Source organism: Schistocerca piceifrons, chromosome 2 (assembly GCF_021461385.2).
Source record: "Schistocerca piceifrons isolate TAMUIC-IGC-003096 chromosome 2, iqSchPice1.1, whole genome shotgun sequence".
Classification (NCBI taxonomy): Eukaryota; Metazoa; Arthropoda; class Insecta; order Orthoptera; family Acrididae; genus Schistocerca; species Schistocerca piceifrons.
In genome coordinates, this window is record NC_060139.1 from 707,473,309 (window position 1) to 707,500,536 (window position 27,228).

At 45.3% G+C, this 27,228-nt stretch overlaps 1 protein-coding gene across 1 annotated transcript in view; it reads right to left on the reverse strand.

Moving 5' to 3' along the window:
- LOC124775770 (outer dynein arm-docking complex subunit 4-like) overlaps positions 1-22,345 on the reverse strand; it is a 139,296-nt gene extending 116,951 nt beyond the window's left edge. Inside the window, exon 1 of the mRNA XM_047250601.1 lies at positions 22,274-22,345. Coding sequence (XP_047106557.1) covers positions 22,274-22,345 — 72 coding nt within the window. The remainder of the gene's footprint in view (positions 1-22,273) is intronic.
- Between the last annotated feature and the right edge of the window lie 4,883 nt (positions 22,346-27,228).

The window sequence follows — 27,228 nt, forward strand, 5'->3', positions numbered from 1 at the left end:
TTTTACGAAGTCTCAGACGGTGTTCAGGAAAGATAGATTAGGCAGAATTGATGGTGGAGTGTTTGTGTCTGTCAATAGTGGTTTATCCTGTAGTGAAGTCGAAGTAGATACTCCGTGCGAATTGGTATGGGTGGAGGTTATACTTAACAGCCGAGCTAAGTTAATAATTGGCTCCTTCTACCGACCCCCAGACTCCGATGATATATTTGCTGAACAGTTCAGAGAAAATTTGAGTCTCGTAACAAATAAATACCCCACTCATACGGTTATAGTTGGTGGGGACTTCAACCTTCCCTCGATATGTTGGCAAAAATACTTGTTCAAAACCGGTGGTAGGCAGAAAACATCTTCCGAGATTGTCCTAAATGCTTTCTCCGAAAATTATTTCGAGCAGTTAGCCCACGAACCCACGCGAATTGTAAATGGTTGCGAAAACACACTTGACCTCTTAGCCACAAACAATCCAGAGCTAATAGAGAGCATCATGACCGATACAGGGATTAGTGATCACAAGGTCGTTGTAGCCAGGCTCAATACCGTTTCTTCCAAATCCACCAGAAACAAACGCAAAATAATTTTATTTAAAAAAGCGGATAAAGTGTCACTAGGAGCCTTCCTAAGAGACAATCTCCATTTCTTCCGAACTGACTATGCAAATGTAGACGAGATGTGGCTCAAATTCAAAGATATAGTAGCAACAGTAATTGAGAGATTCATACTTCATAAACTGGTAAGAGATGGAACTGATCCCCCATGGTACACAAAACGGGTCCGAACGCTGTTGCAGAGGCAACGGAAAAAGCATGCGAAGTTTAGAAGAACGCGAAATTCCGAAGATTGGCTAAAATTTACAGACGCTCGAAATCTGGCACGGACTTCAATGCGAGATGCCTTTAATAGGTTCCACAACGAAACATTGTCTCGAAATTTGGTAGAAAATCAGAAGAAATTCTGGTCGTATGTGAAGTACATAAGCAGCAAGACGCAGTCAATACGTTCGCTGCGCAGTGCCGATGGTACTGTTACCGACGACTGTGCCGCTAAAGCGGAGTTATTGAACGCAGTTTTCCGAAATTCCTTCACCAGGGAAGACGAATGGAATATTCCAGAATTTGAAACACGAGCAGCTGCTAGCATGAGTTTCTTAGAAGTAGATACATTAGGAGTTGCGAAGCAACTCAAATCGCCTGATACGAGCAAGTCTTCAGGTCCAGATTGTATACCGATTAGGTTCCTTTCAGATTACGCTGATACAATAGCTCCCTACTTAGCAATCATATACAACCGCTCGCTCACCGATAGATCTGTACCTACAGATTGGAAAATTGCGCAGGTCTCACCAGTGTTTAAGAAGGGAGGTAGGAGTAATCCATCGAACTACAGACCTATATCATTGACGTCGGATTGCAGCAGGGTTTTGGAGCATATACTGTATTCAAACATTATGAATCACCTCGAAGGGAACGATCTATTGATACGCAATCAGCGTGATTTCAGAAAACATCGTTCTTGTGTAACGCAGCTAGCTCGTTATTCACACGAAGTAATGGCCGCTATCGACAGGGGATCTCAAGTTGATTCCGTATTTCTAGATTTCCGGAAAGCTTTTGACACCGTTCCTCACAAGCGACTTCTAATCAAGTTGCGGGCCTATGGGGTATCGTCTCAGTTGTGCTACTGGATTCGTAATTTCCTGTCAGGAAGGTAGCAGTTCGTAGTAATAGACGGCAAATCATCGAGTAAAACTGAAGTGATATCAGGTGTTCCCCAGGGAAGCGTCCTGGGACCTCTGCTGTTCCTGATCTATATAAATGACCTGGGTGACAATCTGAGCAGTTCTCTTAGGTTGTTCGCAGATGATGCTGTAATTTACCGTCTAGTAAGGTCATCCGAAGACCAGTATCAGTTGCAAAGCGATTTAGAAAAGATTGCTTTATGGTGTGGCAGGTGGCAGTTGACGCTAAATAACGAAAAGTGTGAGGTGATCCACATGAGTTCCAAAAGAAATCCGTTCGAATTCGATTACTCGATAAATAGTACAATTCTCAAGGCTGTCAATTCAACTATGTACCTGGGTGTTAAAATTACGAACAACTTCAGTTGGAAAGACCACATAGATAATATTGTGGGTAAGGCGAGCCAAAGGTTGCGTTTCATTGGCAGGACACTTAGAAGATGCAACAAGTCTACTAAAGAGACATCTTACACTACACTCGTTCGTCCTCTGTTAGAATATTGCTGCGTGATGTTGGATCGTTACCAGGTGGGATTGACGGAGGACATCGAAAGGGTGCAAAAAAGGGCAGCTCGTTTTGTGTTATCACGTAATAGGGGAGAGAGTGTGGCAGATATGATACGCGAGTTGGGATGGAAGTCATTAAAGCAAAGACGTTTTTCGTCGCGGCGAGATCTATTTACGAAATTTCAGTCACCAACTTTCTCTTCCGAATGCGAAAATACTTTGTTGAGCCCAATCTACATAGGTAGGAATGATCATCAAAACAAAATAAGAGAATTCAGAGCTCGAACAGAAAGGTTTAGGTATTCGTTTTTCCCGCGCGCTGTTTGGGAGTGGAATGGTAGAGAGATAGTATGATTGTGGTTCGATGAACCCTCTGCCAAGCACTTAAATGTGAATTGTAGAGTAATCATGTAGATGTAGATGCATGTAGATGTAGATCACTGAACTGCTTACAGTAACACAATTTCTGCCCTACCTTCCTATCCATAACGAATCCTACTCCCGTTATATCATTTTCTGCTGCTGTTGATATTTCCCTATACTCATCTGACCAGAAATCCTTATTTCCATTTCACTCCACTGACCCCTACTATATCTAGATTGAGCCTTTGCATTTCTCTTTTCGGATTTTCTAGTTTCCCTACCACTGTCAAGCTTCTGACATTCCACGCCTCGACTCGTAGAACGTTATGCTTCCATTGATTTTTCAATCTTTTTCTCATATTAACCTCCCCCTTGGCAGTTCTTACCACCTGAAATTGGGACTCATCCGACCAGTCACGGTTTTCCAGTCGCCTAGGTCCTTCGACATGGTCACGAGCCCAGGAGTGGCGGTGCAGGCGATCTTGTGCTGTTAACAAAGGCACTCCCGTCGGTCATCTATTGCCATACCCCATTAATGCCAAATTTTGGCGGATGCTTCTAACGGGGACGTTCGTCGTACGTTAGACACTGATTTCTGCGGTTATTTCACGCTTTATTGCTTTTCTTCTAGCATTGACGGCTCTACGCGAACGCCACTGCTCTCGGTCGTTAAGTGAAGGCCGTCGACCGCTGCACTGCCCGTGGTGAGAGGTAATGCCTGAAATTTGATATTCTCGGCTCACTCTTGACACTGTGGATCTCGGAGAACTGAATTCCCTAACGATTTTCGAAACGTAATATTCCATGCGTTTAGCTCCAACTACCATTTTGCGTTCAAAGGCTCTTAATTCCTATCGTGCAGCCATAGTCGAGACGGAAAACTTTTCAGATGAACCACCAGAGCTTCACCAGTGCGCTGCCCTTTCATGCGTTGCGCAAGCGATGCTATCGCCGTCTGTGTATGTGCATATCGCTATCCCTTCAGCGGCGGCTGATCAGAGAAGGCAACAGACGTTGGGCCTCCTCTCTTTTCCGTGGCGGAAGTAGTAGCAGCAGCAGCAGCAGCCATAATAGTTTCTACAATAAATCTTTGTGCACTTTTGTCAGCAAGAGTTAAAGACATTGCTCGTGTTATTTCTCCCAAATCGCCAGCAGTAGAGACTACATCAAATTCGAAAGCTTAACCCCAATGTATAAGGTAGCCTGATGCGCGAATCATATGGCGAGGAAACGAGACTCATGCCAGGCAGGGCAGCCTGCAAACGCTCGGTTGCCGTGTAAACTGACGTCACTGCTAGGAATAGCAGAAGGGGTACAGGCTGTCGTAGCAATCTCTAGCTCTCTCTTACGTTAGTTGTCCTGTGTGCAGGGAATATGAATGAAGCCCAGCCTTGCAGAAGGACTGAGGTCACGTTTTGGAGTGAGGACATCGTTACTTCCTAGCAAGAGCTTTCGTTTTCAAGGAGATGTGAAGCTAACGGACATAAAATTTTGAAGAAAGGACGTCCAAACACCGGCGCTACACCTTCAAAAAGACAAGTGCTTTCCGAAGTTTATGGTATGAGCAGCACAAGTAGTTATGTGTTAGCCCTACAAAACTAAATTACTCTGCTCACCATGTTTGCCCGTAAGCATAAAAAAACCATAAATCTGTGTAATTTGTTGAGGGTTTCGACTATCTGAAGAATCTAGGTTTAGCATGGCTTGCTTCTTCTAAAGATCATGTAAGTAATTTTACTTCATATAAAGAACTATGCAAACAAGTGTTTAGTATTTCAGACCTACTTAATGAACATCATAAACCGATGAAAATCAGACAACAATGAAGTGAAAGTTAACAGAAAGTCATGAAAAATCTGACGTCACTACTCTTTTGTGTAAGCGGGAGGTAGCTTTCAGAGGTCATGATGAGACAGAAGATTCCTTGAATCTCTGAAATTTCAGAGCCATTTTTTAACTTGTGCTAAACAGAAACGAAGATTCGAAAGTAAACTGAAAGAAATTGGGCTATTTCCAGGGATTTAAAAAACTATACAGGACGAACTGATTGAACGTATAAATAAGAAGATTTGTGAATATATTCATTCAAGTTTGGACTGAACTTCGTTTTATGTCTGCATTGTGGACGAAGCAACAGACTTTTCAGACAATGCTCTAGTGTTCTGAGACGAGTGGATTCCAACGGCGGCATTCAAGAATATTTTTTTGGTTTTGATGATGTTAATGAGGTTAGCCAAGCTAGGACTGCCGCTGCTTTATTCACTGTAATGAGTGGCTGTTTCAGAATTGTGATATGAAGAACAAACGGGTGGTCCGAATCTATGATGGTGCTTCCGTTCTAGCAGGAAAATTAAATGACCTGTGAAATTGCCATTCCCCCTCCCCAAGCTCTTTCTACTCACTGTTTTGCACATCGTTTAAATTTAGTTATGCAGGAGCACTTTTCTTGTAGAATACCAGTATCTAAGGATTTTTTTATCCATGCTTCAGGGTATTCCTGCTTTCTCCCACCGGCCTTCCAAACGCACAGCAGTTGTCGACAGTATTCTTAGTAAACGCATTCCTTCTGACAGTGAAACGAAGTGGAACAGTAACGCCAGTATAATATATGCCATTCAAGAACCGTCCGGAGGTAAGTGAGATTTTAAATGGAGTAATTGACAGTCTAGACTTTAGTGCAACGACTGCATGAGAAGTTTGTGGCTTCGAAACTAGCCTCCTATACTTTGACTTTGTTTTTCTTTTCTCTGGTTTCCAAACTTTTTTAAAAACTGAATTGCTTTTCAACGTTCTTCAGAAAAAAAAACAATGATGCACAGTTTTGTAACAATGCTCTCTCAGAATGAATAGCTTACACGAAAAAAACTTAGGAAATGAAGTTAAATTGATCGACTTTGTAAATCCCACGAAACGCTCGGCTGATAAGCAACCTGAAGCTTCCTCGAATAGAAGCGAAGTGATGGATGAATGCATTGGCAGTCCATTGATGTCAAAATACAAACAGGTGTACATCGAGGTATTGGATAATATTGTAACAAAGCTGGGGAAGCAAGACTTTCACATCGTGATAAATTGCTCTTTCATACATTAGGTGATGTTACTCAGTCCGCCAATTATGCCTACTGCGTTTGCCTGTAGGCGGTTTGGATTCATTATAGTGCGTCCTACAGCCGCTCTCGGTTGCGTGTAGAACTAGAGACCATTTTCTTCCCAGCAAAAAGAAACATTTCACTCTGTTAGTTTGGGAGAAAATATCAGAAGAGTGATTGCGAATGAAACCGACCAGATTATTCTAGCAGCTTTCAAACTGTTTTGTCTAACTGCCACCATTCTTGCAACAAGTGTTTCAGGTGAAAGGAATTTTTCTCGTCTTAAAGGCGTAAAAGCGTATTTGAGAAACAGTGCGACCCAGGATCGCTTATCAGCTCGTGCTAGTACCTTAGCTGAGAAGCCACTACTGCGAATACTTGAAAGCCGAGAGAAATAGTATGATGATGTCTTAGAAAGTTAAGGGAAGAAAAGGATCATCGACTAAACTTGTTTTACAAGTAATAACACAGAAATGTCCAATATGGCAATTCGTTTGTAAATAAAAGAGAGTATTATTATTATTATCATCAGCAGTAGTAGTAGTAGTAGTCGTGGTAGTTGTGATCGTCGTCTTGGTTCAAAAAATGGTTCAAATGGCTCTGAGCACTATGGGAGCACTATGGGACATCTGAGGTCATCAGTCCCCTGGAACTTAGAAGTACTTAAACCTAACTAACCTAAGGACATCACAAATACCCATGCCCGAAGCAGGATTCGAACCTGCGACCGTAGCAGTCACGTGGTTCCAGACTGAAGCGCCTAGAACCGCTCGACCACAGCGGCCGGCCGTCGTCTTGGTAATAATAGTAGTAGTAGCAGTACTAGTGGTCGTTAGGAGCGCTAGGTACCCGAACATTAAAAGGGAAGGAAAGGAGATTTTCCAGTACGTCTCCTCGCTTCCCCCTAGAATTTAGCCCCATGATTCTTCCCTGTATTAAATGAATTCTGTCACCTCAGTGTAAATGAGCCACGGCTGTCGCAGGCAACAGCTGCAATGGAGCGTTCCTGAGGGACATCCGGAGGGTATGGAGATTGCGAGACGGAGCTCTGAGTACGACTTTTACAAATACCTCAGTAAGGTGTTCACGTGTGTTCCAGCAGCTCGAAGCGTGTAAATCGTTTGTTTATACATTATATTAGGAGCGTCTATGTTACTAAACCGGTACATGGTCCTATGTTTCATAGACCATGGCCCGCTGCCTAATTACAAGCTGCCTATCTAACGGCTTCCAGCGGTAATATTATGTTTTAAATATTTCATTCTAAAGGTTTAACACAATAGTACAAGTATTACAATTAGAAACTTTGTATGCGTCTTGAAGTACCATAAATCACTAAGCGCAAGTTATCCTCACTATATTCATCTAGTATTTGAGATCAGAGCACTTAGCGACTTCCATAAATCTTTAAACATTGTTTAAAACCTTTTTGAAACTATATCACGGTGACAACCTCCCCTTTACGCCACCCCCAAAAGGATGAAGGGGGAGTAGTTTATCGTTTACTACATTTTCGTTGTTCTTGCAGGAGAACTTTAGCATCAGGCACGACATTTCAATTTATTACTTCCTTGCCACCAAATTTATTCGCAACGAATTTTGCAGACAGTATCGACGTACAACACTGAACGTACCTCCAAAATTATATCATTCTACGGTACATACTTCAAGAGATACGTCATAAACATTGAGATGTGTGAAATACTAGCTTTCGTTAAAAATGGAGCGCAAATTACCCAGACTTTAGTCATCCACTGTTTCATAATGAGAGCGCTTCCAACAACCTTTAAACATAACTTCAAACCCTTTCTAAACTTTTTCTCCCTTACGTGCTTAGCGTCAGATATTTAACATATTAAGTCATTTGAAAAGTAATCTGACGTTTGAAGTTTTTTGTACTTGGGAGTTCCATTCTTTAAAGAATCGGCCCTTTACTGGTCTGAGTAGAAGCGAGTTACTTACTTACCTATGTCTGTGAGCTTCCGTCGTTTAATCTTAAATTTATTGGGTGTTTCTGTAGTTACGAGGTATTGTATCTCGTTTTGGTGACTGTAGCGTAGATTTACTCCGTCTGTAACCAGTTGTTGTATGTTTTGAAAGGGACAGCGGCCACTGTAGACATCTCAGCAAGGGGCTCGCCACCAGTCGTGTATCAGTGTTGATATGATATCTTATGTTGATATGATATGTTTAAAATTACTAAAATTGCAGTTGCAAGAATAAAAGCACGGCAATATGAAGTGGAATTTTTCTCATTGCTATTCATTAACGAAGCGAATGGTGAAAATGTTTTTATTTTTTATGAATCCTTCCAGGGTCCAGCTTGGAACGTATTATTTCCTTAATAGGTATGACTGAGAAACAGTGTTGTTTTATTAATTACGCTAAATAACTCCCATCTCTAATTCGTGTGCCCGCATCTCGTGGTCGTGCGGTAGCGTTCTCGCTTCCCACGCCCGGGTTCCCGGGTTCGATTCCCGGCGGGGTCAGGGATTTTCTCTGCCTCGTGACGGCTGGGTGTTGTGTGCTGTCCTTAGGTTAGTTAGGTTTAAGTAGTTCTAAGTTCTAGGGGACTGATGACCATAGATGTTAAGTCCCATAGTGCTCAGAGCCATTTGAACCATTTTCTAATTCGTGCCACCCTGCTCGTAAACAGTCTTCTGGTGTGCGTCCCTCTGACAGTAGTCTTAGGTGAATACTTCATTATTATTTGCACTTTCTCTGTATTAAAATGACCTCGGTTGAGTAACTAATGACTCAGGTTTAGGCCAAACGCGCAACATTTTCAGAACATATACCTTATGTGATGACAAATGGCCTGGTTATCAAAGTGAACGATGAGGCTCGTCTTCGTGTATCTTGGTATGTTAACAATCAGAAGCTCCGCTGTCGGTTAGATAAAAACCGTTGAGACATGCATGAATGTCCTCATCGTAGTGACAAGTGACAGTATGGTTCGCAGTTACGAAGAAGTGTATCACTGTGGCATACTTCCTTGAGAGCAGTGGTGGACAAATAGCTATGGCGAGTGCGAAGCGTTACCGGCCATGGCTTGAAAATTTACTGGCGCCAATTAAGAAGAAGGCTAAATCACAACATAACGTGATGAATTCTATAAGGGTTCAAATCCCTGACTGATAAGTTTTTCGTAATAGTACCTGTCAGATCTGTGCAATTTTTTTTTAAAGAGATGTATACCTAGAATCGAGAGGGCATATCATCTAAGCACAGGCACGGCGAATATAAAGGGGCTGTACGACTGTACGCCAGGGAATTTCTGAAATATCAAATCTAGCATTGTCCGTGTTTTTGGCAGCTTCGGCAAAAGATTTAAAAAGTAGATACCGCAAAATGGACATAGAATCTGTACTACAATATGTTGTATCGACAAACATGTTAATCTGTCATATTAATGAAACAGTTATTACGGAGATCTTACTGCAGCACCTTGTATTTACTGTTGATACTTGTGTAAACCGCACTCTGATGTAGAGACGCCAGATGGTAGCACATCGAGGCGCAGAACAACACCAGAAAATTTCCTGGTAGATTAAAGCTGCGTGCCGGATCGGGACTCGAACCTGAGACCTTTGCCTTCCGAGGGCAAGCTCTCTAGCGGCTGAGCTATCCAAGCACGACTGGGGAGCCGCCCTACAGCTTTACTTCCGCCAGAACGTCGTATCTTACCTTTCATATTTCACAGTTCTCAACTTTAGCTTGGAGCACTAACTTTCCTGGAATAAGGGATATAAGTTGTGAAAGTAGGAGATGAGGTACTGGCAGACGTCAGCTTGTGAGGGTGGGTTATGAGTCGTGCTTGGACAGCTCAGTCAACAGAACACTTAACGAGAAAATGGTAAAATTCCAAGTTTGAGTGCCCGTCCGGAACAGTTTGAGTCTGAAAGGAAGTTTTATCGCAGCATGCACTCCGCTGTAGAATGAATATTCATTCCGGAAATTGAATGCTTTATCAGCAAACTGTTGCAGCTGGCCACGAAGACATTTCACGCGATCACTTTCGAGGCTTGTAGTATTTTGAAGTGAAATGTAGTTGTACGTAGTCACACGACAAATTAATTACTGCTACTGCCAGGTGTATAGTTCACTATGCTGAGTAACATAGCCCGTGGCCCATATGGAATATTGCTCGAGACACGGAGTGGGTCGGCTGAAAGCAGCACTGATATTGCCGGGAACTCAGAGGTAGCGACTGTGTACTGGCTCCCACAACAGGCGGCGCCACATACTCGCAGTCGGCAGCGAGTATACAGCAAAGTGTCAGAGACACGCCTCCCTTCGCCACTTCACGGCATATGGTGCAATTCTTACGCCTCCGGGGTGGTAAAGAGCTGTCCGCACATTGCCAACTCAGTATAATATTCACTTCAGATTGCTTATCAGATACCCACTGAACACAGACTACGTTTGGTGTTTGCCTCTACATGGATAGCTTTACGATAGACTTGTGCCTAACAGAAAGATTGTAATATTTCACAGAGATCATCTTTTGTGTAGCTACAGACAGACAGAAGCTTTTGAGAAGTGTTAAACTCATAACACTGCGGTTGTGTAAGTGTTGTGCATTATAGGTTTAAAATGATATTCTTGTATTGTGAATGTGCATGTAGATACCAAAACCTGCGGAAAACAGTGCACCATGGTCTCCCTTGTACTATTCAAGCGTTAACTGACCGCCACCAGCACCTTCACCTCTATGCCCTGCAGCACAACGGATAAAGTCTACGCTCTGGGTACAGTACGTGGAACGACCTTTTTTTTTTCTTTTTAGTCTTTTGACTGGTTTGATGCGGCCCGCCACGAATCCCTCTCCTGTGCCACCCTCTTCATATCAGAGCAGCACCTGCAACCTACGTCCTCAATTATTTGCTGGATGTACTCCACTCTCTGTCTTCCGCTACAGTTTCTACCCTCTACAGCTCCCTCTAGTACCATGGAAATTATTACCTGATGTCTTAACAGATGTCCTACCATCCTGTCCTTTGTCCTTGTCAGCATTTTCGACATGCTTTTTTTTATCTCCGATTCTTTGCAGAACCGTCTCATTCCTTACCTTCTCAGTCCACCTGACTTTCAACATTCGTTTATAGAAACACATCCCAAATGCTTCGATTCTCTTCTGTTCCGTTTTTTCCACAGTTCATGTTTCACTACCATACAATACTGTGCTCCAAACGAACATTCCCAGAAACTTCTTCCTCAAATTAAGGCCTATGTTTGATACCAGTAGACTTCTCTCGGCCAGGAACGCCCTTTTTGTCAGCGCTAGTCTGGGAATGACATTGGCAGGAACTAATAAAAAAGTGAAGGTAGTCACAGGGTCCCTAACCCATAATAAACAAAGCTAACTCAGAATGACACTGTTATTACTGCAGTTTTCACACCCCACCATCAATGTACTTTGAGTAACATTTTAGAAGCACTGCTCATACTAACGCTAATTGTGTGTTCTAAAAAGCTGAGGCACGAATAATGTCTGGATAGGTAAAACCAACGCCAATGGAGCAAAGTAATCGATACACAACATCTCGCAAGTGTTGTGCGCCACTGTAACCAAACCCTCCACCATCTCACAAGTGCTGAGGAAGACGTCTTGCACTTACGTTTGTAACGTAGCAAACGATTACGAGTTGTCACCTTGCAGTGAAAGCGTAGCTTGCCGTGGTGCCGGGAGGAGAGCAGACGTTGGTTCTCACGATCGCACAGCTGACACTGCGGGGCGAGCCGTCCACGTGACTATGCTGCGTGCAGTAGGTCACACATACTCTCTATGAATCTGATAAGCAATATTAAATACTAATAGATTTCTTCATACTTAGTGTATCGAATTCTTTGGATAACACAACCATACAGCTAAAATTTCAAATCAATAACTTCAATACTTTTGGAGATACAGTTTTTACCTGAAACACACAATAACCGTGCTGGCATTGTGAAACTTAAGCTTGGGACTATAATGTGTTCGTGTATAATATCAACTGAAACTACAACCAAGAGCATAGGTACACATAATCTAATATTCTGGCATTTTCTTTAGTAATTAAAAATAATCATCTTGGGGTTGAAGCGCTTTTTTTACGTGTTTGCTTTAACAATATGTATGTTTTTGCATAGGGTCCCCCTTTAGCAAAACACAATTTTGTGTTTTAACCCAGACATGTTTCACTGCAGTTGCAACATCTTCAGTGGGCTTTTATTTTTTAATCTGTTAAAGATAAAGAGTGTTCTTTGCTGTTGGTATACACGTAGCTATCAGTTTTTAAATCGTAAATTACAGACATTTGAAAAAAAACACATAAATTATGAATTCATACCTTTTTACCACATGGTGTGGTTTTTCAAATGTCTGTAATTTACGATTTAAAAACTAATAGCTACATGTATACCAACAGCAAAGAACACACTTTATCTTTAACAGATTAAAAATAAAAGCCCACTGAAGATGCTGCAACTGCAGTGAAACATGTTTGGGTTAAAAAACAAAGTTGTGTTTTTCTAAAGACGGAGCCTATACATAAACATACTCTAATTTAAAATAATTTAGAAAATTACCGTTTCATCGTATTTTGGTTGTGAGTGATTTGGAGATACTGAGAGAGTAAATGGAGGACATAAAATGAAAATGTGATATTGTATTAAAACTATGTAAATGTGTGCGTGAGAAAGTTGATGTGCAATAGGGGAATATGTGACGTACGTCCGAGTGAGCTTGATCTTGTAAAAGGCAGCCAAAAGGGGGGATTTAGTATTAAATTTATTTTGTGGAATAGAATCGTATTTTGTTATCATTATGCGTTCAAATGTTTCAAATGGCTCTAAGCACTTATGGGACTTAACATCTGAGGTCATCAGACCCCTAGACCTAGAACTACTTAAACCTCACTAACCTAAGGACATCACATACAGCCATGCCCGAGGCAGGATTCGAACCTGCGACTGAAGCGCCTAGAACCGCTCGGCCGGCTCATTATATGTTACTTAGTTTCAGAATTACGAGATTTCTATTCTAAACTAGTTGTGGTAATCTGATTGGCTGATATAAGAAATACCGCGAGTATAGAAGAGCTCGTGATGATCAGATTGGCTGCTTAACGTACTAGTCAATAGGAATTCAGCGTTTCCCGAGCGTTTGAGTAGGTATTTGTGCCTCAGATCCATGAGCCGAGATAGTGGCTCGGTAGTCATCTTCTGGTAAACACCTATGTTAAACTGCACTGCTTAAATTTGTATCAAAATAAAGAAATTCGCGCGTTTTATTGGTTCTCCTGTTTTAAGGAGAGATTCGCGTCGTCCATAAACTCCGCGTGGCGCGTTTAGTGCAGATAACGAAACATTTTAGCGAGCATCTCTTTACAGGAGGCCTACTGAACGACTGCCTGTGTTCACTCGCAAGCAGTCGTGGGTCAGTGACTGTTTAGGACGTTTAAAATATCGGGTCGGACTAAATATTTTGTGGCTGTTTTCGGATGTGGACTTGTAACAAAGACGCCAGTAACATTACCTAATGGTGTAGGGATATTAAATACGCACTTGATAGCCATTATCTGTGTTTTAAAGACAATAAAACAACTTAAAGGAAATTTTAGACCTTTTTTTTTCAAATGAGTCATTTAAAACTCCAGAATGCTCGATAGTCTAACTGGCTTTCAGCAACCGCCCATGGAATGGAGTTATGTGAACTTTGCGTTTTAGGTATTTAGTCGAATTTTCATGAACCACTGCTTTTGTTGGCCAAACCAGTATCTACGATCGCAGAGTGAAATGATAAACCTGAAACGTATCTAGTTAGGTGGATTGATTGCTTAAAGGATAGGGAGAGTCCAACCCGCCCCTCCGCACGTTGCTCACGAGTGTCCAAGACGAAGTAACTTTTACATTCGGTATCGTTTTCTAAAAAGCTCGCACAAGTTACGTTTGTGCCAGACAATCAGAGGCGGATACGTCCTTACACGCTGCTATAGATTTTAACGTCATTTTACGTTAAATGGTGCTTTGAAAAATTGTGGTAATTATTTTTTCCAGTTGACTCGGTGGGCGACGGACTCTCTTTGCCTGTATGTCTCGAATTCAAAAAGCATCTTATATATTCAACACGCATTACTTAATTTAAACCCAGGGCTGTGATTCATTAGCTCAGTTTGTGGCGCATTCTAGCAAGCCAGCGGCAGTGTTGACTCCTACCCCAAAGTGATCAGACGGTTTCGCCTGGTGCCTGCCAATCGCTGCCCTTCCACTGGCCAGCGTTCCGCCGGACCACACACAGGCTATTCTCGCTGTGCAAATCTTTTGTCGGCATGTATCTGCTTGCCTGCTACGTTCCACTTCTGAATCTGAAGCGACATATGGGTGGTTAGTGTTTAACGTCCCGTCGACAACGAGGTCATTAGAGACGGAGCCCAAGCTCGGGTTAGGGAAGGAAATCGGCCATGCCCTTTCAAAGGAACCATCCCGGCATTTGCCTGAAACGATTTAGGGAAATCACGGAAAACCTAAATCAGGATGGTTGGAGACGGGATTGAACCGTCGTCCCCCCGAATGCGAGTCCAGTGTGCTAACTACTGCGCCACCTCGCTCGGTATATATATATATATATATATATATATATATATATATATATATATATATATATATATATATATATATATCACGCTACACCTAACATTATATTTGTGCTCTGTTCCATTAAATTGTAGCCTGCCCAGGGTAATAACTAGTAAATGTGCTTTTGAATATGTTTTGTCTTGAGCAAACACAATTTTTATTCTTTTTTACTCGGAAATACCGTGCTGAAATTGTGGCACCTTCAGTGTGTCTTTTTATTTGATTTCCATCAAATAACAGTAACTGTACACACTCATAGAGTTTCAGTTTCAAGTAGAGTATTCACAAACGGAAAAAAATACCTAGGTAACATATGCTGTTGTTTCTGTGGTTTTGTGTACTTTTGATATTCTTTTATACACACATAAAAAAAAAGATTTGCATCACTCCGGTTCCCAGAACTCCTGAAGACAGACGTTGACTGTGGATATTGCATGACAGACGCAGTCCCTTTCACTGTTCAGAAATGTCATTAAACCCTCTCAAAGACGTAAGCGACCATGCATGAACAGCGCCTAGTAGATGGAGGGGGTCCGACAACCGATCAGTTCCAGTCATTCCACCAGGAAGGAGTTACACGGCTCGTGTTGTGTGTAGTTCAACCATGCCTAGATGGTCAATGCCGCGGTTCAGTCGCGTCCGCGTTGTTACTTCGTGCCAGGAAGGGCTCTCAACAAGAGAAGTTACAGAGAGACGGGAACTGTCGATGACATGCCTCGTCGGGCCGCCCAAGGGCTACTACTGTGCTGGATGACCGCTACCTACGGATTATTCCTTGGAGGAACCCTGAGAGCAACGCCACCGTGTTAAATAATGCTTTTCGTACAGCTACAGGACGTCGTGTTACGACTTAAACTGTGCGCAATTGGCTGCATGATGTGAAACTTCACTCCCAACTTCCATAGCGACGTCCATCTTTGCAACCACGACAGCATGCAGCGCGGTACAGATGGACCCAACAACATGCCGAATGGACCGCTCAGGATTGGCGTCACCGATGAGTGTCGCATATGCCTTCAACCAGACAATCGTCGGAGATTTGTTTGGAGGTAGCCCGGTCAGGCTGAACGCCTAAGACACACTGTCCAGAGAGTCCAGCAAGGTGGAGGTTCCCTGCTGTTTTGGGGTGGCATTATGTGAAGCCGACGTACGCCGCTGTTGGTTATGGAAGACGCCGTAACGGCTGTACGATACGTGAATGGCATCCTCCGACCGATAGCGCAACCATATCGGCAGCATACTGGATAGGCATTCGTCTTCATGGACGACAATTTGTGCCCCCATCGTGCACATCTTGTGAATGACTTCCTTCAGGATAACGGCATCGCTCGACTAGAGTGACCAGCATGTTCTCCAGACATGAACCCCATCGAACATACTTGAGATAGACTAGGAAGGACTGCTTATGGACGACGTGATCCACCAACCACTCTGAAGGATGTACGCCGAATCGCCATTGAAGAGTGGGACAATCTGGACTAACAGTGCCTTGATGAACTTGTGGATAGTATGCCACGACGAATACAGGCATGCATCAATGCAAGAGGACGTTCTACTGGGTATTAGACGTACCGTTGTGTACAGCAATCTGGACCACCACCTCTGAAGGTCTCGCTGTTTGGTGGCACATCATGCAATGTGTGGTTTTCACGAGCAATAAAAAGGGCGGAAATGATGTTTATGTTGATCCATATTCCAATTTTCTGTATAGGTTCCGGAACTCTCGGAACCGAGGTGATGTAAAAGTTTTTTTATGTGTGTAGTTCATTATTTATAACGTTAGAGAACGTAACACATGTCTCCTATTTACATATTGTTTTGACACACACAGATACACCTCTCGAAGCTATAGTCAAAACAGGATTCATAACTCCTACTCAGAATTCATTCACCTGTTCGCAATCTTGTTTTCGTATTTTGTAAACAGTGGTACATTGCAAGTTACACCTGCACCTTCGCAGTTTCAAATTGCAGGGATAACTTTCGGTACAGATAAGATTTTTCTGTAAGATTCTCTACGGTTGCAGATAATAAACTAAAAGAATAACAGCTAAATTGTGAAGCACAGAAAGTTACGGAAACAACAGCTTTACTTTTGCCAGTATGTCGCCTCGTACCTTCCAAACGTCAAAGATCTTCAGATAGGGAATGAGGTTCTGGGGGAATCAAATGTCGTGAGGACGGGTCGTGACTTGCGCTTGGGCAGCTCAGTCTCCCCTGAGCAGTAAACAAAGCGAGCACGCCTCTTTTTTTAGCCCAGGCGGCAGTCTCCCTTCGGCAGTAAATAAAGCGAGCACGCCCTCTTTGCGCCTCGCTTGTTGTGCTGCTTGCGAGCGAGCGCATGTTTGTTTACTTCCGCTTGACTTTGTGTTCGTATTCATTGACCATCCCGGCGCTTTCCTACCGCCAAACCACGATTAAATTATCTTTCCCGTTAGATCATGCACGACCAAATATTATGAAGTCGAACGGTTTATACGGGACGAAATGCGTCTCTACCGCAAGATGTTCTCGGGATTAATTTTTAGATCGTCAGTAGCACTGTGTGTATAAAGATGGCGAATGAAGAGTTGTGCACCAACGTTGTGCGGCGCTGTGCTCACGATCTCAAGTTCCGATACTCTGACGGCCGCATAGGGGCTGTAGTGATTGAGCATGCTGGTTTTGGCCTCTGAAGGTTGAGAGTTTTCGAACTGCCGTTTGAGATGCCGTCGGACGTTCGGGTAGCTGCCTTTAAGCTTTACGACAGTATAATCCATTAGATAAAAACTCAAGTTAGGGAACACGTGCCTTCTTGCTTAGTTATTGTCGGCTGCAGGGCTGTCCTCATGTACGATGGCCAGCCACACACTTGTTCAGATTGTAGGTTGGAAGGCCATGCCCTTTTTGAATGCCTTCGACGCAGACTGCTTCAGACACAAATTGGAGACATAGCTCCCCCTTCGGCGCTTACTATGTTACCTCTACCGAACGCGTCCGCAGCGGGATTTCCTGCTGCATCCATTCTGAATCAGTAGGCACTGGTGTCGACTCTTCTCATCGAGGTGATGAATATTTTGCCTGCATCTCCTACACTACCGTCAGCGGAAGTACCAATACACGGTGGCCGTCGAGCTGCACCGACCTCCACTTTTCACATGTCGTACGAAAGCCATCCACTATCCGACTCGAAACAGCATCTTAGGAAGCAACGGTCGCTGAGGAAACAGACGAGACAGCGTCATATCCCTTCTCATACCTGCCTTCATTGAATGTGTGCACCGGATGATTATCCTTCTACTGATGGTGCACTGTCCTTCGACGCCCTAGTACCGGACGACGTATCATATCTCTCCATCACTCTTTCTGGCTAGCACCCACCAACGGACACCAGCCTTTGCCTGCCTACGTCTGACGAAGTTGCCCACCTTCCTGTACCTGATTCTATATGAGGGTACACCTTTGAAACTGTTCCACTGAACCAGCGTGGTGAGACGTCTGCCTCCTGGGGAGACGACGTCGATGCTGAGGATGGACGCTCTCGAGGTGTACAGGATGAGGGAAACCCCTTGGTGGGGTCGACTCCATCCCTATCACAGTGATGTACCCTTCTGCCACACGCCCCGTGCTTTCCCTACTGGTGGTGGGGTGGTGATCCTCTCATGTGACGGTATCCTCGTTCACGCAGTTGCCTATCTCCCAGATGCCTGAGGTATGGCACTTACGTTTGATGGCGTCAGGATTATTAACGTCTATGCATCATCTGGTTTGGGTCACCGTCGCGAACATTCCACTTTCTTCTCCGAGATGCTCATGCCTCTCTTCCTGGGTCAGCAGGATGCACTGATCATGGGAGACGACTTCAACACCACCCAGGCGCTAACAGACCGACTGCCACGTCACTCTCCATAGTTGGAGCCAGAGGCAATTGTCCAGAGCCTCAACCTTATGGACTCTTTGGAGCATATTCATGATGATCATCTGAGGTTTAGGCGTTTCAATAGCCATTCTTCCCGTCGCCTCGATCGTCTTTATATCTCCAGCAACACAGTCGGTGGGATGCAGGCTGCTGAAGTCTAGCCCATTGCGTTTTCTGACCTGACGCCGAAAGCTGTGCCGTCAATCTCTGCCGCCAAAACTTATGGCGCGACCAGAGCCCATGGAAAGTGAACAAAATGTATCTTACTTCACCCAACTGCCTTCTGCTCATCGAGAACATGTGGACTGCTTGTCGTTGATGCTGCAATGCATATCAGTCTTCCTTGTCATGGTGGATCCTCTGCACAAAGGCTGCCTCCATAAGGCCTTGATTGGTTATAGAAGGGAGTTGCGGCGTGGCTGTGACAAACCCAGGATTTCTACTTCACCGTTCTCTGGGGATGTACTATGGTGCAGTATTCTCCAGAGCGTCAGCGATGGTAACCTGTGCCAAGACGACACCACTGGAAGACTTTGGATAACGTTTTTACGACTGATGGTGGACGGCCTTTAGATAACCATCGGGAGAGAGGGCTTGCGCTACACATACATTATGTTACGCTATACTCTGCGCAACGTCATCAACCCACCACCATTGCGGCAGTTTCCCGACTTTCCTTTGGCTCGTTTTTTTGGGATGCAATAATGGATACGCTGGCCGATGTCAGGGAGCGAAAAATCCGTGATGCTATCACGACGGTTTCTAGCAAGCCGGCCAGTCCCGACGACCTCCTACTAGAGTTTTACCTGACATTTCGTCCCCCGTTGGCGCCGGCATGGACGGAAATTTGTCAACATTTTGTCACCTATCGTGCAGATCCCCGACGATTTCCTCGACGGTCGACGGTTTCCCCATTACCATCCACAAGCCTCGAAGTACATCGTCCCTTGACGTTGCTCAACAGCGACAGGCATGTCTTTACCCGGCTGTTGACTATACAGCTTAAACGAACGGCGTGATACGTGGAGTTGAAGCAGCCTCCCATCATCAGTGCTGGTAACATCCCTCTGTCGCTTTTGGTCGCTCTTTGCTTCAGACAGGCTTTCGACTGCGTCGGTCACGACTATCCGGAAGGGGAGCTCCGCAATATGGGAAACTCTGATACTACTGTCGACGTCGTAGTGCATTTCCTTCACTGGCTCTACAATGGCCACCTCGCTCCTCCCATCTTGATCTATCATTCAGTGCATCAAGGCTGCCCGCTATCAGCACTATCGTATGCTTTTTCCATGGAATTGTTCCTCTGCGGCCTCCATCAATGCTTATCTGGAAAATCTCTTGGTGGTCACGTCTTTTGCTGCCCTCGATATGTGGATGATCTCGTCCTCGTTCTTCGTAGTGATGCCGAGGTCAGGGGGTCCTTGGCGTGTGTTACCACCTACGGCGAAGCTTCTAGTAGCTGCTTTAATGTCCAAAAATTGACTGCTGTGGCTGTAGGTGCAGGTTTCTTGACGTCAGCGCTGCTCCATTGGGTGCAGCTGCTACTATCCGATCGTTAGGACTCGATTTCGTGGGTGATCTGCGGCGCACGGTTGCCCTCAACGGCCGACGCCTACTGTCTCAATTACGAGCTGAACTCCTACATCATTATTTATGAGCCCTTGATCTTCTGCAAGGGACGCAATATGTTAATGTATATTTGGCATCATGTATCCTCGACATGGCACAGACACACCCCATTCCACCCTCCATGGTCCGACGCATGCTGGCATCATTAGGTTCGTACGTTTGCCACGGCTTGTTCAACACTCAGTACGAGACCCTCACACTGCCACAGTGCATCGGCGGTTTAGACCTGTATCAAGTCCTTGATAGAGCGATAGCCTTTTTCGTCAGCTCTCAGATGGTGCTGTGGCGACATTGTCCCGCCGGCCGGGGTGGCCGAGCGGTTCTAGGCGCTACAGTCTGGAACCGCGTGACCGCTACGGTCGCAGGTTCGAATCCTGCCTTGGGCATGGATGTGTTTGATGTCCTTAGGTTAGTTAGGTTTAAGTACCTCTAAGTTCTAGGGGACTGATGACCTCAGAAGATAAGTACCATAGTGCTCAGAGCCATTTTTTTGACATTGTCCCACAAGCCTCATCACCCCGTTGTGAGACCGTTGCTCCATGCTATCTCTCAGCCCCCACACAGCTTTCAGACGTACCGCTGCCCTCCTTTTATGTCCGCTTTTTTTCCTCGAACGGAGCTATCACCATGAGGTGGTCCTTGACTTTCTTCAGCAGAACATGATACCGAATGTGATTGCGGGTAAGCACACCCACATCGACTCGAGTGCCGTCTGGCGGTAGGTGTGTGTTCCTTATCTTGCCACTGAAGTCTAGTCTGCATGCTAGGTTATGGTGAATGGGAAGCAAGTGTGCTGGTCAGTCCACCATGGGATTCACCTTCCAGACACCACGATGTACGACGCCTGTGATTTTCTGGGCACAGAAGAGCAATGCCTGGTGTGTGGGTCGGCGATAGGTGTCTGTTTGTTGGCGCAACACTACTAGCCTTTATACCCGTCGACTCCTCATCAGATACCTCCTCATTTCTTCTTCTTTCCGGATCTGGAATACATCGCATAAACAAGAGGAGATTTATGAAGTGGATTTGTGGACACACAGTTCACTACTTGTGTGCTGATGGCGAGGAAAATGTCCTTGATTTTTGGGAATTCCTTAATGAATGACATTGTGCAGTAGTCCACAATCCCAAATATCAGAAAATATTTCTGTAATTTTGTTTGTAGCGTTTTTGTCAACGCACACCGGAGTTGGGGTGTTATTGCAGTGAGCAGTTGATTGACGAATTTTCTACTCTTAGTACTGATTATTGTCTGGCCCTTGGAATGTTCATCTCTGAAACCATATGCAAGGATAACCCCGCCGAGTGTGCGAATTGACACTCCCTCCTGCACGTTATGTCTGTTTTTTTCTATGCCTGGTGGTGTAGAAAAAATTAAAGAAAATAAAACTTGTGTCCTTGATTTGCTTTGTGCTTCTACTAGTCCTGATTCCCTACGCTTTCCTTGGTTCCAGAGAGAGGGAACGGGAGATGGTGGAAAGATCTCAAGTTGCGACACCTTCCGACTTTGCTCGTGCCTCTCCCTCTGTGCCAGAAAGGTTCGACTGAAAAAAAAAGTTTGGTAGAGTAATTACCCACAAAACACAAAGTTCCCGAGGGAAAACAGTTGGTAGAGGACATACCCGCGAAAGGCAAAGGTCTCCGAGTTCAAGTTTTCGTCCGGCATACAGTTTTAATCCTCCAGTATGTCCTATAACTTCTTTGTTCCGGTTTGTAAATACCTTACTTAAAACTAAAATTCGTTATGTACAGAGAACAAAAAGGAATTTTCGTGTTATTTGATAGCATGTAAACAGAAAACTCACTGAAAATGCTGTAAATTCAACGAAATGAGTGGGTGGATAAGATGCAATCGTATCGACAACGCGGACGCCGGAACAAGATGAAATTGTGTTCACTCAGGAAGCCAACAGCAACCGGTGTTTCCAGGCGGTCATTCGGGCCCGATGTTGCTGAACTTAGGTGACCGGACGAAGCCGGTGTATTCAACATGGTGTGGCCGTTGGCGCCACTATAATCTACTGGCACGCCACAAGGGGCCTTCGGCTAACCCCCTGATACACACAATCCGCAACGGTGAGTGCCTCGACGGCGAGGCTGAGGTTACGCCCGACACCGCGTCCCAGGAGCGTAGCGATTGCCGAATCAGCAGACCTATTCAAAAACAAATTTTTATTTAAGCAAAAAACGAACATACAAGTGAGCTCCAACCGGAAGATGAGTAGTACATGTTTGTGTTCGAACAAATGGATACGAAACACAGTTCGAAGAGGCGCTGGGCGCGACTGCAGCTACGCGTGCTGCGGGACTCACGCGCTTGGAGGCGGCGCCGGGCGGCGGCGCGGAGCCGGTGGGCGAGACGGCGACGGCGGCGGCGGCGGCGCGGCGGAAGGCCCTGGCCGCGGGGCCCGGGCTGGCGCGGCCCGCCTCCGCCTCCCCGTCCGAGTCTGCGCCGCCGATGTCGAAGCGCAGGAAGCTGCGCAGCACCTCGGACTCGCGCTGCATGCTGAGCAGCAGCCGCGCCGCTTGCTGCGACGCCGCGTCGTCGCGCTGCCGGCCCCGCCGCGGCGCTTCGGCCCCCGCGTCGCCCTCCTCGCCCTCCGACGCCGACGCCGCCGTCACCGACAGCGACACAGACCCCAGCTCCGGAGACTCCAGCCGCGACATGGTCGCCACCACCTGTGCAGTACCGCACCCACCGACACCTTACGCTGTAGCATCATCTATCAGCTATTCCTACCACCGAAATACAGATACTGATACTAAAAATGGGCTAATGTGTAATCTGTATCGTCACGGGTGTATTCTCCGAGATGCGATTGCGGACTCCGGCAGCAACACATACGCTACAGGCCATTAAAATTGCGACACCACGAAGATGACGTGCTACAGACGCGAAATTTAACCGACAGGAAGGAGATGCTGTGATATGCAAACGATTAGCTTTTCAGAACATTCACACAAGGTTGGCGCCGGTGGCGACATCTACAACGTGGTGGCATGAGGTAAGTTCCTAACTCATACACAAACAGCAGTTGGCCGGCGTTGCCTGGTGAAACGTTGTTGTGATGCCTCGTGTAAGGAGGAGAAATGAGTACCATCACGTTTCCGACTTTGATAAAGGTCGGACTGTAGCCTATCGCGATTGCGGTTTATCGTATCGCGACATTGCTGCTCGAGGTGGTCGAGATCCAATGACTGTTAGCAGAATATGGAATCGGTGGGTTCAGGAGGATAATACGGAACGCCGTGCTCGATCCGAACGGCCTCGTATCACTAGCAGTCGAGATGGCAGGCATCTTATCCGCATGGCTGTAACGGATCGTGCAGCCACGTCTCAATCCCTCAGTCAACACATGGGGACATTTGCAAGACAGTTCGACGACGTTTGCAGCAGCATGGACTATCACATCGGAGACCATGGCTGCGGTTAGCCTTGACGCTGCATCACAGGCAGGAGCGCCTGCGATGCTGTACTCAACGACGAACCTGGGTGCACGAATGGCAAAACGTCATTTTGTCGGATGAATCCAGGTTCTGTTTACAGCATCATGATGGTCGCATCCGTGTTTGGTGACATCGCGGTGAACGCACATTGGAAGCGTGTATTCGTCATTGCCATTCTGGCGTATCACCCGGCGTGATGGTATGGGGTGCCATTGCTTACACGTCTCGGTCACCTCTTGTTCGCATTGACGGCACTTTGAACAGTGGACGTTACATTTCAGATGAGTTACGATCCGTGACTCTACCCTTCATTCTGTCCTTGTGAAACCCTACATTTCAACAGGATAATGCACGACCGCATGTTGCAGGTCCTGTACGGGCATTTCTGGATACAGAAAATGTTCGACTGCTGCCCTGGCCAGCAAATTCTCCAGATCTCTCACCAATTGAAAACGTCTGGTCAATGGTGGCCGAGCAACTGGCTCGTCACAATACACCAGTCATTACTCTTCATGAACTGTGGTATCGTGTTGAAGCTGCGTGGGCAGCTGTCCCTGTACACGCCATCCAACCTCTGTTTGACTCAATGCCCAGGCGTATCAAGGCCGTTATTACGGCCAGAGGTGGTTGTTCTGGGTACTGATTTCTCAGGATCTATGCACCCAAACTGCGTGAAAATGTAATCACATGTCAGTTCTAGTATAATATATTTGTCCAATGAATACCCGTTTATCATCTGCATTTCTTCTTGGTGTAGCAATTTTAATGGCCAGTAGTGTACCTTCCACCCCATAGCGTAAGGGGGCTACCTGCTGGCTATGCCTGCACACCCACCGCACAGATATCGCTTCGCCGTTGCCCCCGCCACCCCCTCCCCGTCCGCCCCTCGGCAGCGGAACTGATCTCAAAAGTTAGTGTGTATATATTGTCCCGGTTGTCCCGGCTAGTTGAGAACCATTCCCTGCCGTATGGGCCGGGCATAATACATCTCTGAATCACGTTGTGAATCTAGTCCTGTGAACTAGTCAGTTGAAAATGGATCGCGTTTTTCGAGAAATATTTCATACACTTGCAACCATGACAGTTTTTTTATTACTCTGGAGTAACATATCAGTTGAGTTCCAATCTATTTTTACTAATTCGTTTGCCTAAGTGAGTTGATTTAGTTATTTTAGTAGTCTGTATGCATTCGTTGAATCCTTTTGAATCTGTTTGTAAAAAGGTTTATCAGCTTCCTTCAATAACCCTTGAATGTTCATAGATATTATTGTCTATGTACTAGCTGATTGTGGAATTTAGTAAATACTGGGAATGTCTCGTATATTTCTGTTTTATTGACACAATTAAGTTTTTAAATTTATGAGAGATGGCACCATAGGATCAATGAAAGGAGAGTTGATCCTAATGTGTATTCTCTCGGTATGATAACAGTCAGTCAGTACTACATTCCTTCGTGTACCTATCACCAAAGCTATGCTTTCCCATGAAACTGTCCTTTGTCATTAATGTCCGATAAATTATGAATATATCTCTCGGCCTTACAATGTCTAAGCTTCTCAATTCTTACGACTCGATATTAATTGTGGGTTAGAATCCTTTCAATGTCTGTTCAGCACAGGTTTAATCTTTTAATGGGCACTATTTTTTACTTCTCGTTTATTAGCGGAATCAACTTGACAACGAGCGGCAGAGATACTAGTGTGATAAGGTCCAACCTATTTTCCGTCCCAGTACTCTTTAATAATTCGCATACAGCGAATAAAGTCCTAATTCAACATAAAGGTTTCCGTATTGTCAATAAATCTCTTCACAATCGTAAGTATACGATCGTTGCGTTTCGTTTAACACGTACAATCACCATTCACTTGATTATCAATGTTCGTACACTCAGTTACCTCTAATTGACTCCGTCTCTGAATGTATCCCAATATAATCTATTCTCCACCACTCCAATGTCTAATCCAGTTCTAAGAATGCAGTTAAATTGGGCATCTAACCCCAAAATTCCGACTACCACAGAAGAATTGCGAACAGACCACCGCTGAAAACAAAAACTCAAAAGACCTAACAATGCTGCGCATTGGTTTATCAAATGGTTCAAATGGCTCTGAGCACTATGGGACTGAACTTATGAGGTCATCAGTTCCCTAGACCTTAGAACTACTTAAACCTAACTAACCTAAGGACATCACACACATCATGCCCGAGGCAGGATTCGAACCTGCGACCGTAGCGGTCTCGCGGTTCCAGACTGTAGCGCCTAGAACAGCACGGTCACTCCAGCCGGCTCTTTGGTTTATATATTACATTCAAAACAAAACGCAGCTCTGTTATGTCTTCCTTGGATTCCCTTTGTACTACTTTGCGCTACTCTATTTCGAATATCCACTCTTTGTAAAATTTTAGCTAACTATTACTTTGAAACACTACTACCGTTTTTTGGCTCTTAGGCCATTTCGTACTAAAGAATTTAATCTAATACTCATTTTTGTATAACCACTCTCTAAAGAGCGGTTAGGCAACGGCTTTGCCACAGTGGATACACCAGTTCCCGTGAGATCACCGAAGTTAAACGCTGTCGGGCGTGGCCGGCACTTGGATGGGTGACCATCCAGCTGCCATGCGCTGTTGCCATTTTTCGAGGTGCACTCAGCCTCGTGATGCCAATTAAGGAGCTACTCGACCGAATAGTAGCGGCTCTGGTCAAAGTATACCATCGTAACGACCGGGAGAGCGGTGTGCTAACCACACGCCCCTCCTATCCGCATCCTCAACTAAGGATGACACGGCGGTCGGATGGTCCCGATGGGCCACTTGTGGCCTGAAGACGGAGTGCTGCTTAAAGAGCGGTTACGTGGCTCAGGTGTATGGTGACGGGACCAAATTCCGTCCGCAGCCGCCGCTGTTTTCCAAGACGCGGTCAGTGGGCAGTCGGCAGCGGGATGGAAAGAAGCACGGCCGAACTGGATATGTCTTTGAAATACGTACACTGGTGTCCAAAATTAAAGCAACAAACCGCTGTTTCCCCGTCCTGTGTTTAATTCACGATATAATCATACAAACTGTCAACATACGTCCATACGATAGTTTTCTGCACGGAAGGTGGAATTTCGGTCAACAGAAAACCACGCCATTGATGACGTCAGGGCACCTACCAAACAGAGTAGTGTTTGCCGGGTAGTCCCACATCCACAATCGCTGTGTACATACCCGCAGACGGTGCAGTATGGCACAGACAACACGCCTACCAGGCTCTCTACGGTGGAGGGCCATAGGAAGAATGGAGCAGGAGAGTCGCAAACTCATGTGGCCCGATGGCTTAACGTGAGTCGTTCCGTTGTTTCTCGGATGAGGCGGCAGGTTATAGGGACCAAAACTGTATCCCGAAGACCAGGGCAGGGCCGACCACGGATGATATCAGAAACAGAGGAGCTCCCTACACTAACAAACTCTTTTACGACGATGACATTGATAAATTAGATGCATTTAACGGGCTTCCGAACATACAAACCAGTCTCATTTAATCACGCGAAATAGTCCTGGTACAGACACATGAGCCAATAGCAGTCGGAAGATCTGCAGCTATCTGTATAGGAGTGAACGGTCCATTCATTTTCGTCCCTAGGGCTACATGTCGGTCGTCTTAGGGTGTAGTGGTCTGTCTATGACCACCTGAATGCTTTCCCGTAGCATTACCATCTTTAGCGGTCTTTTAATCGCAAGATGACACTTTCGGGCACAGCTACTGCTGCGGCCACAGTAGTGACACTCTGACAGGCTTCGCGCCGTTCAGTTTCTCGTTCATGATCGTAAGCACTAAAATGATGTCTTACAGACATATTACGGTATCACATGGAATGTCAGACTGATCTGTTCTACAGCAACCTTCGTCCGACACCGTACTGCATGATGTATCGAATGCATATAGAGCGTTCGTACAC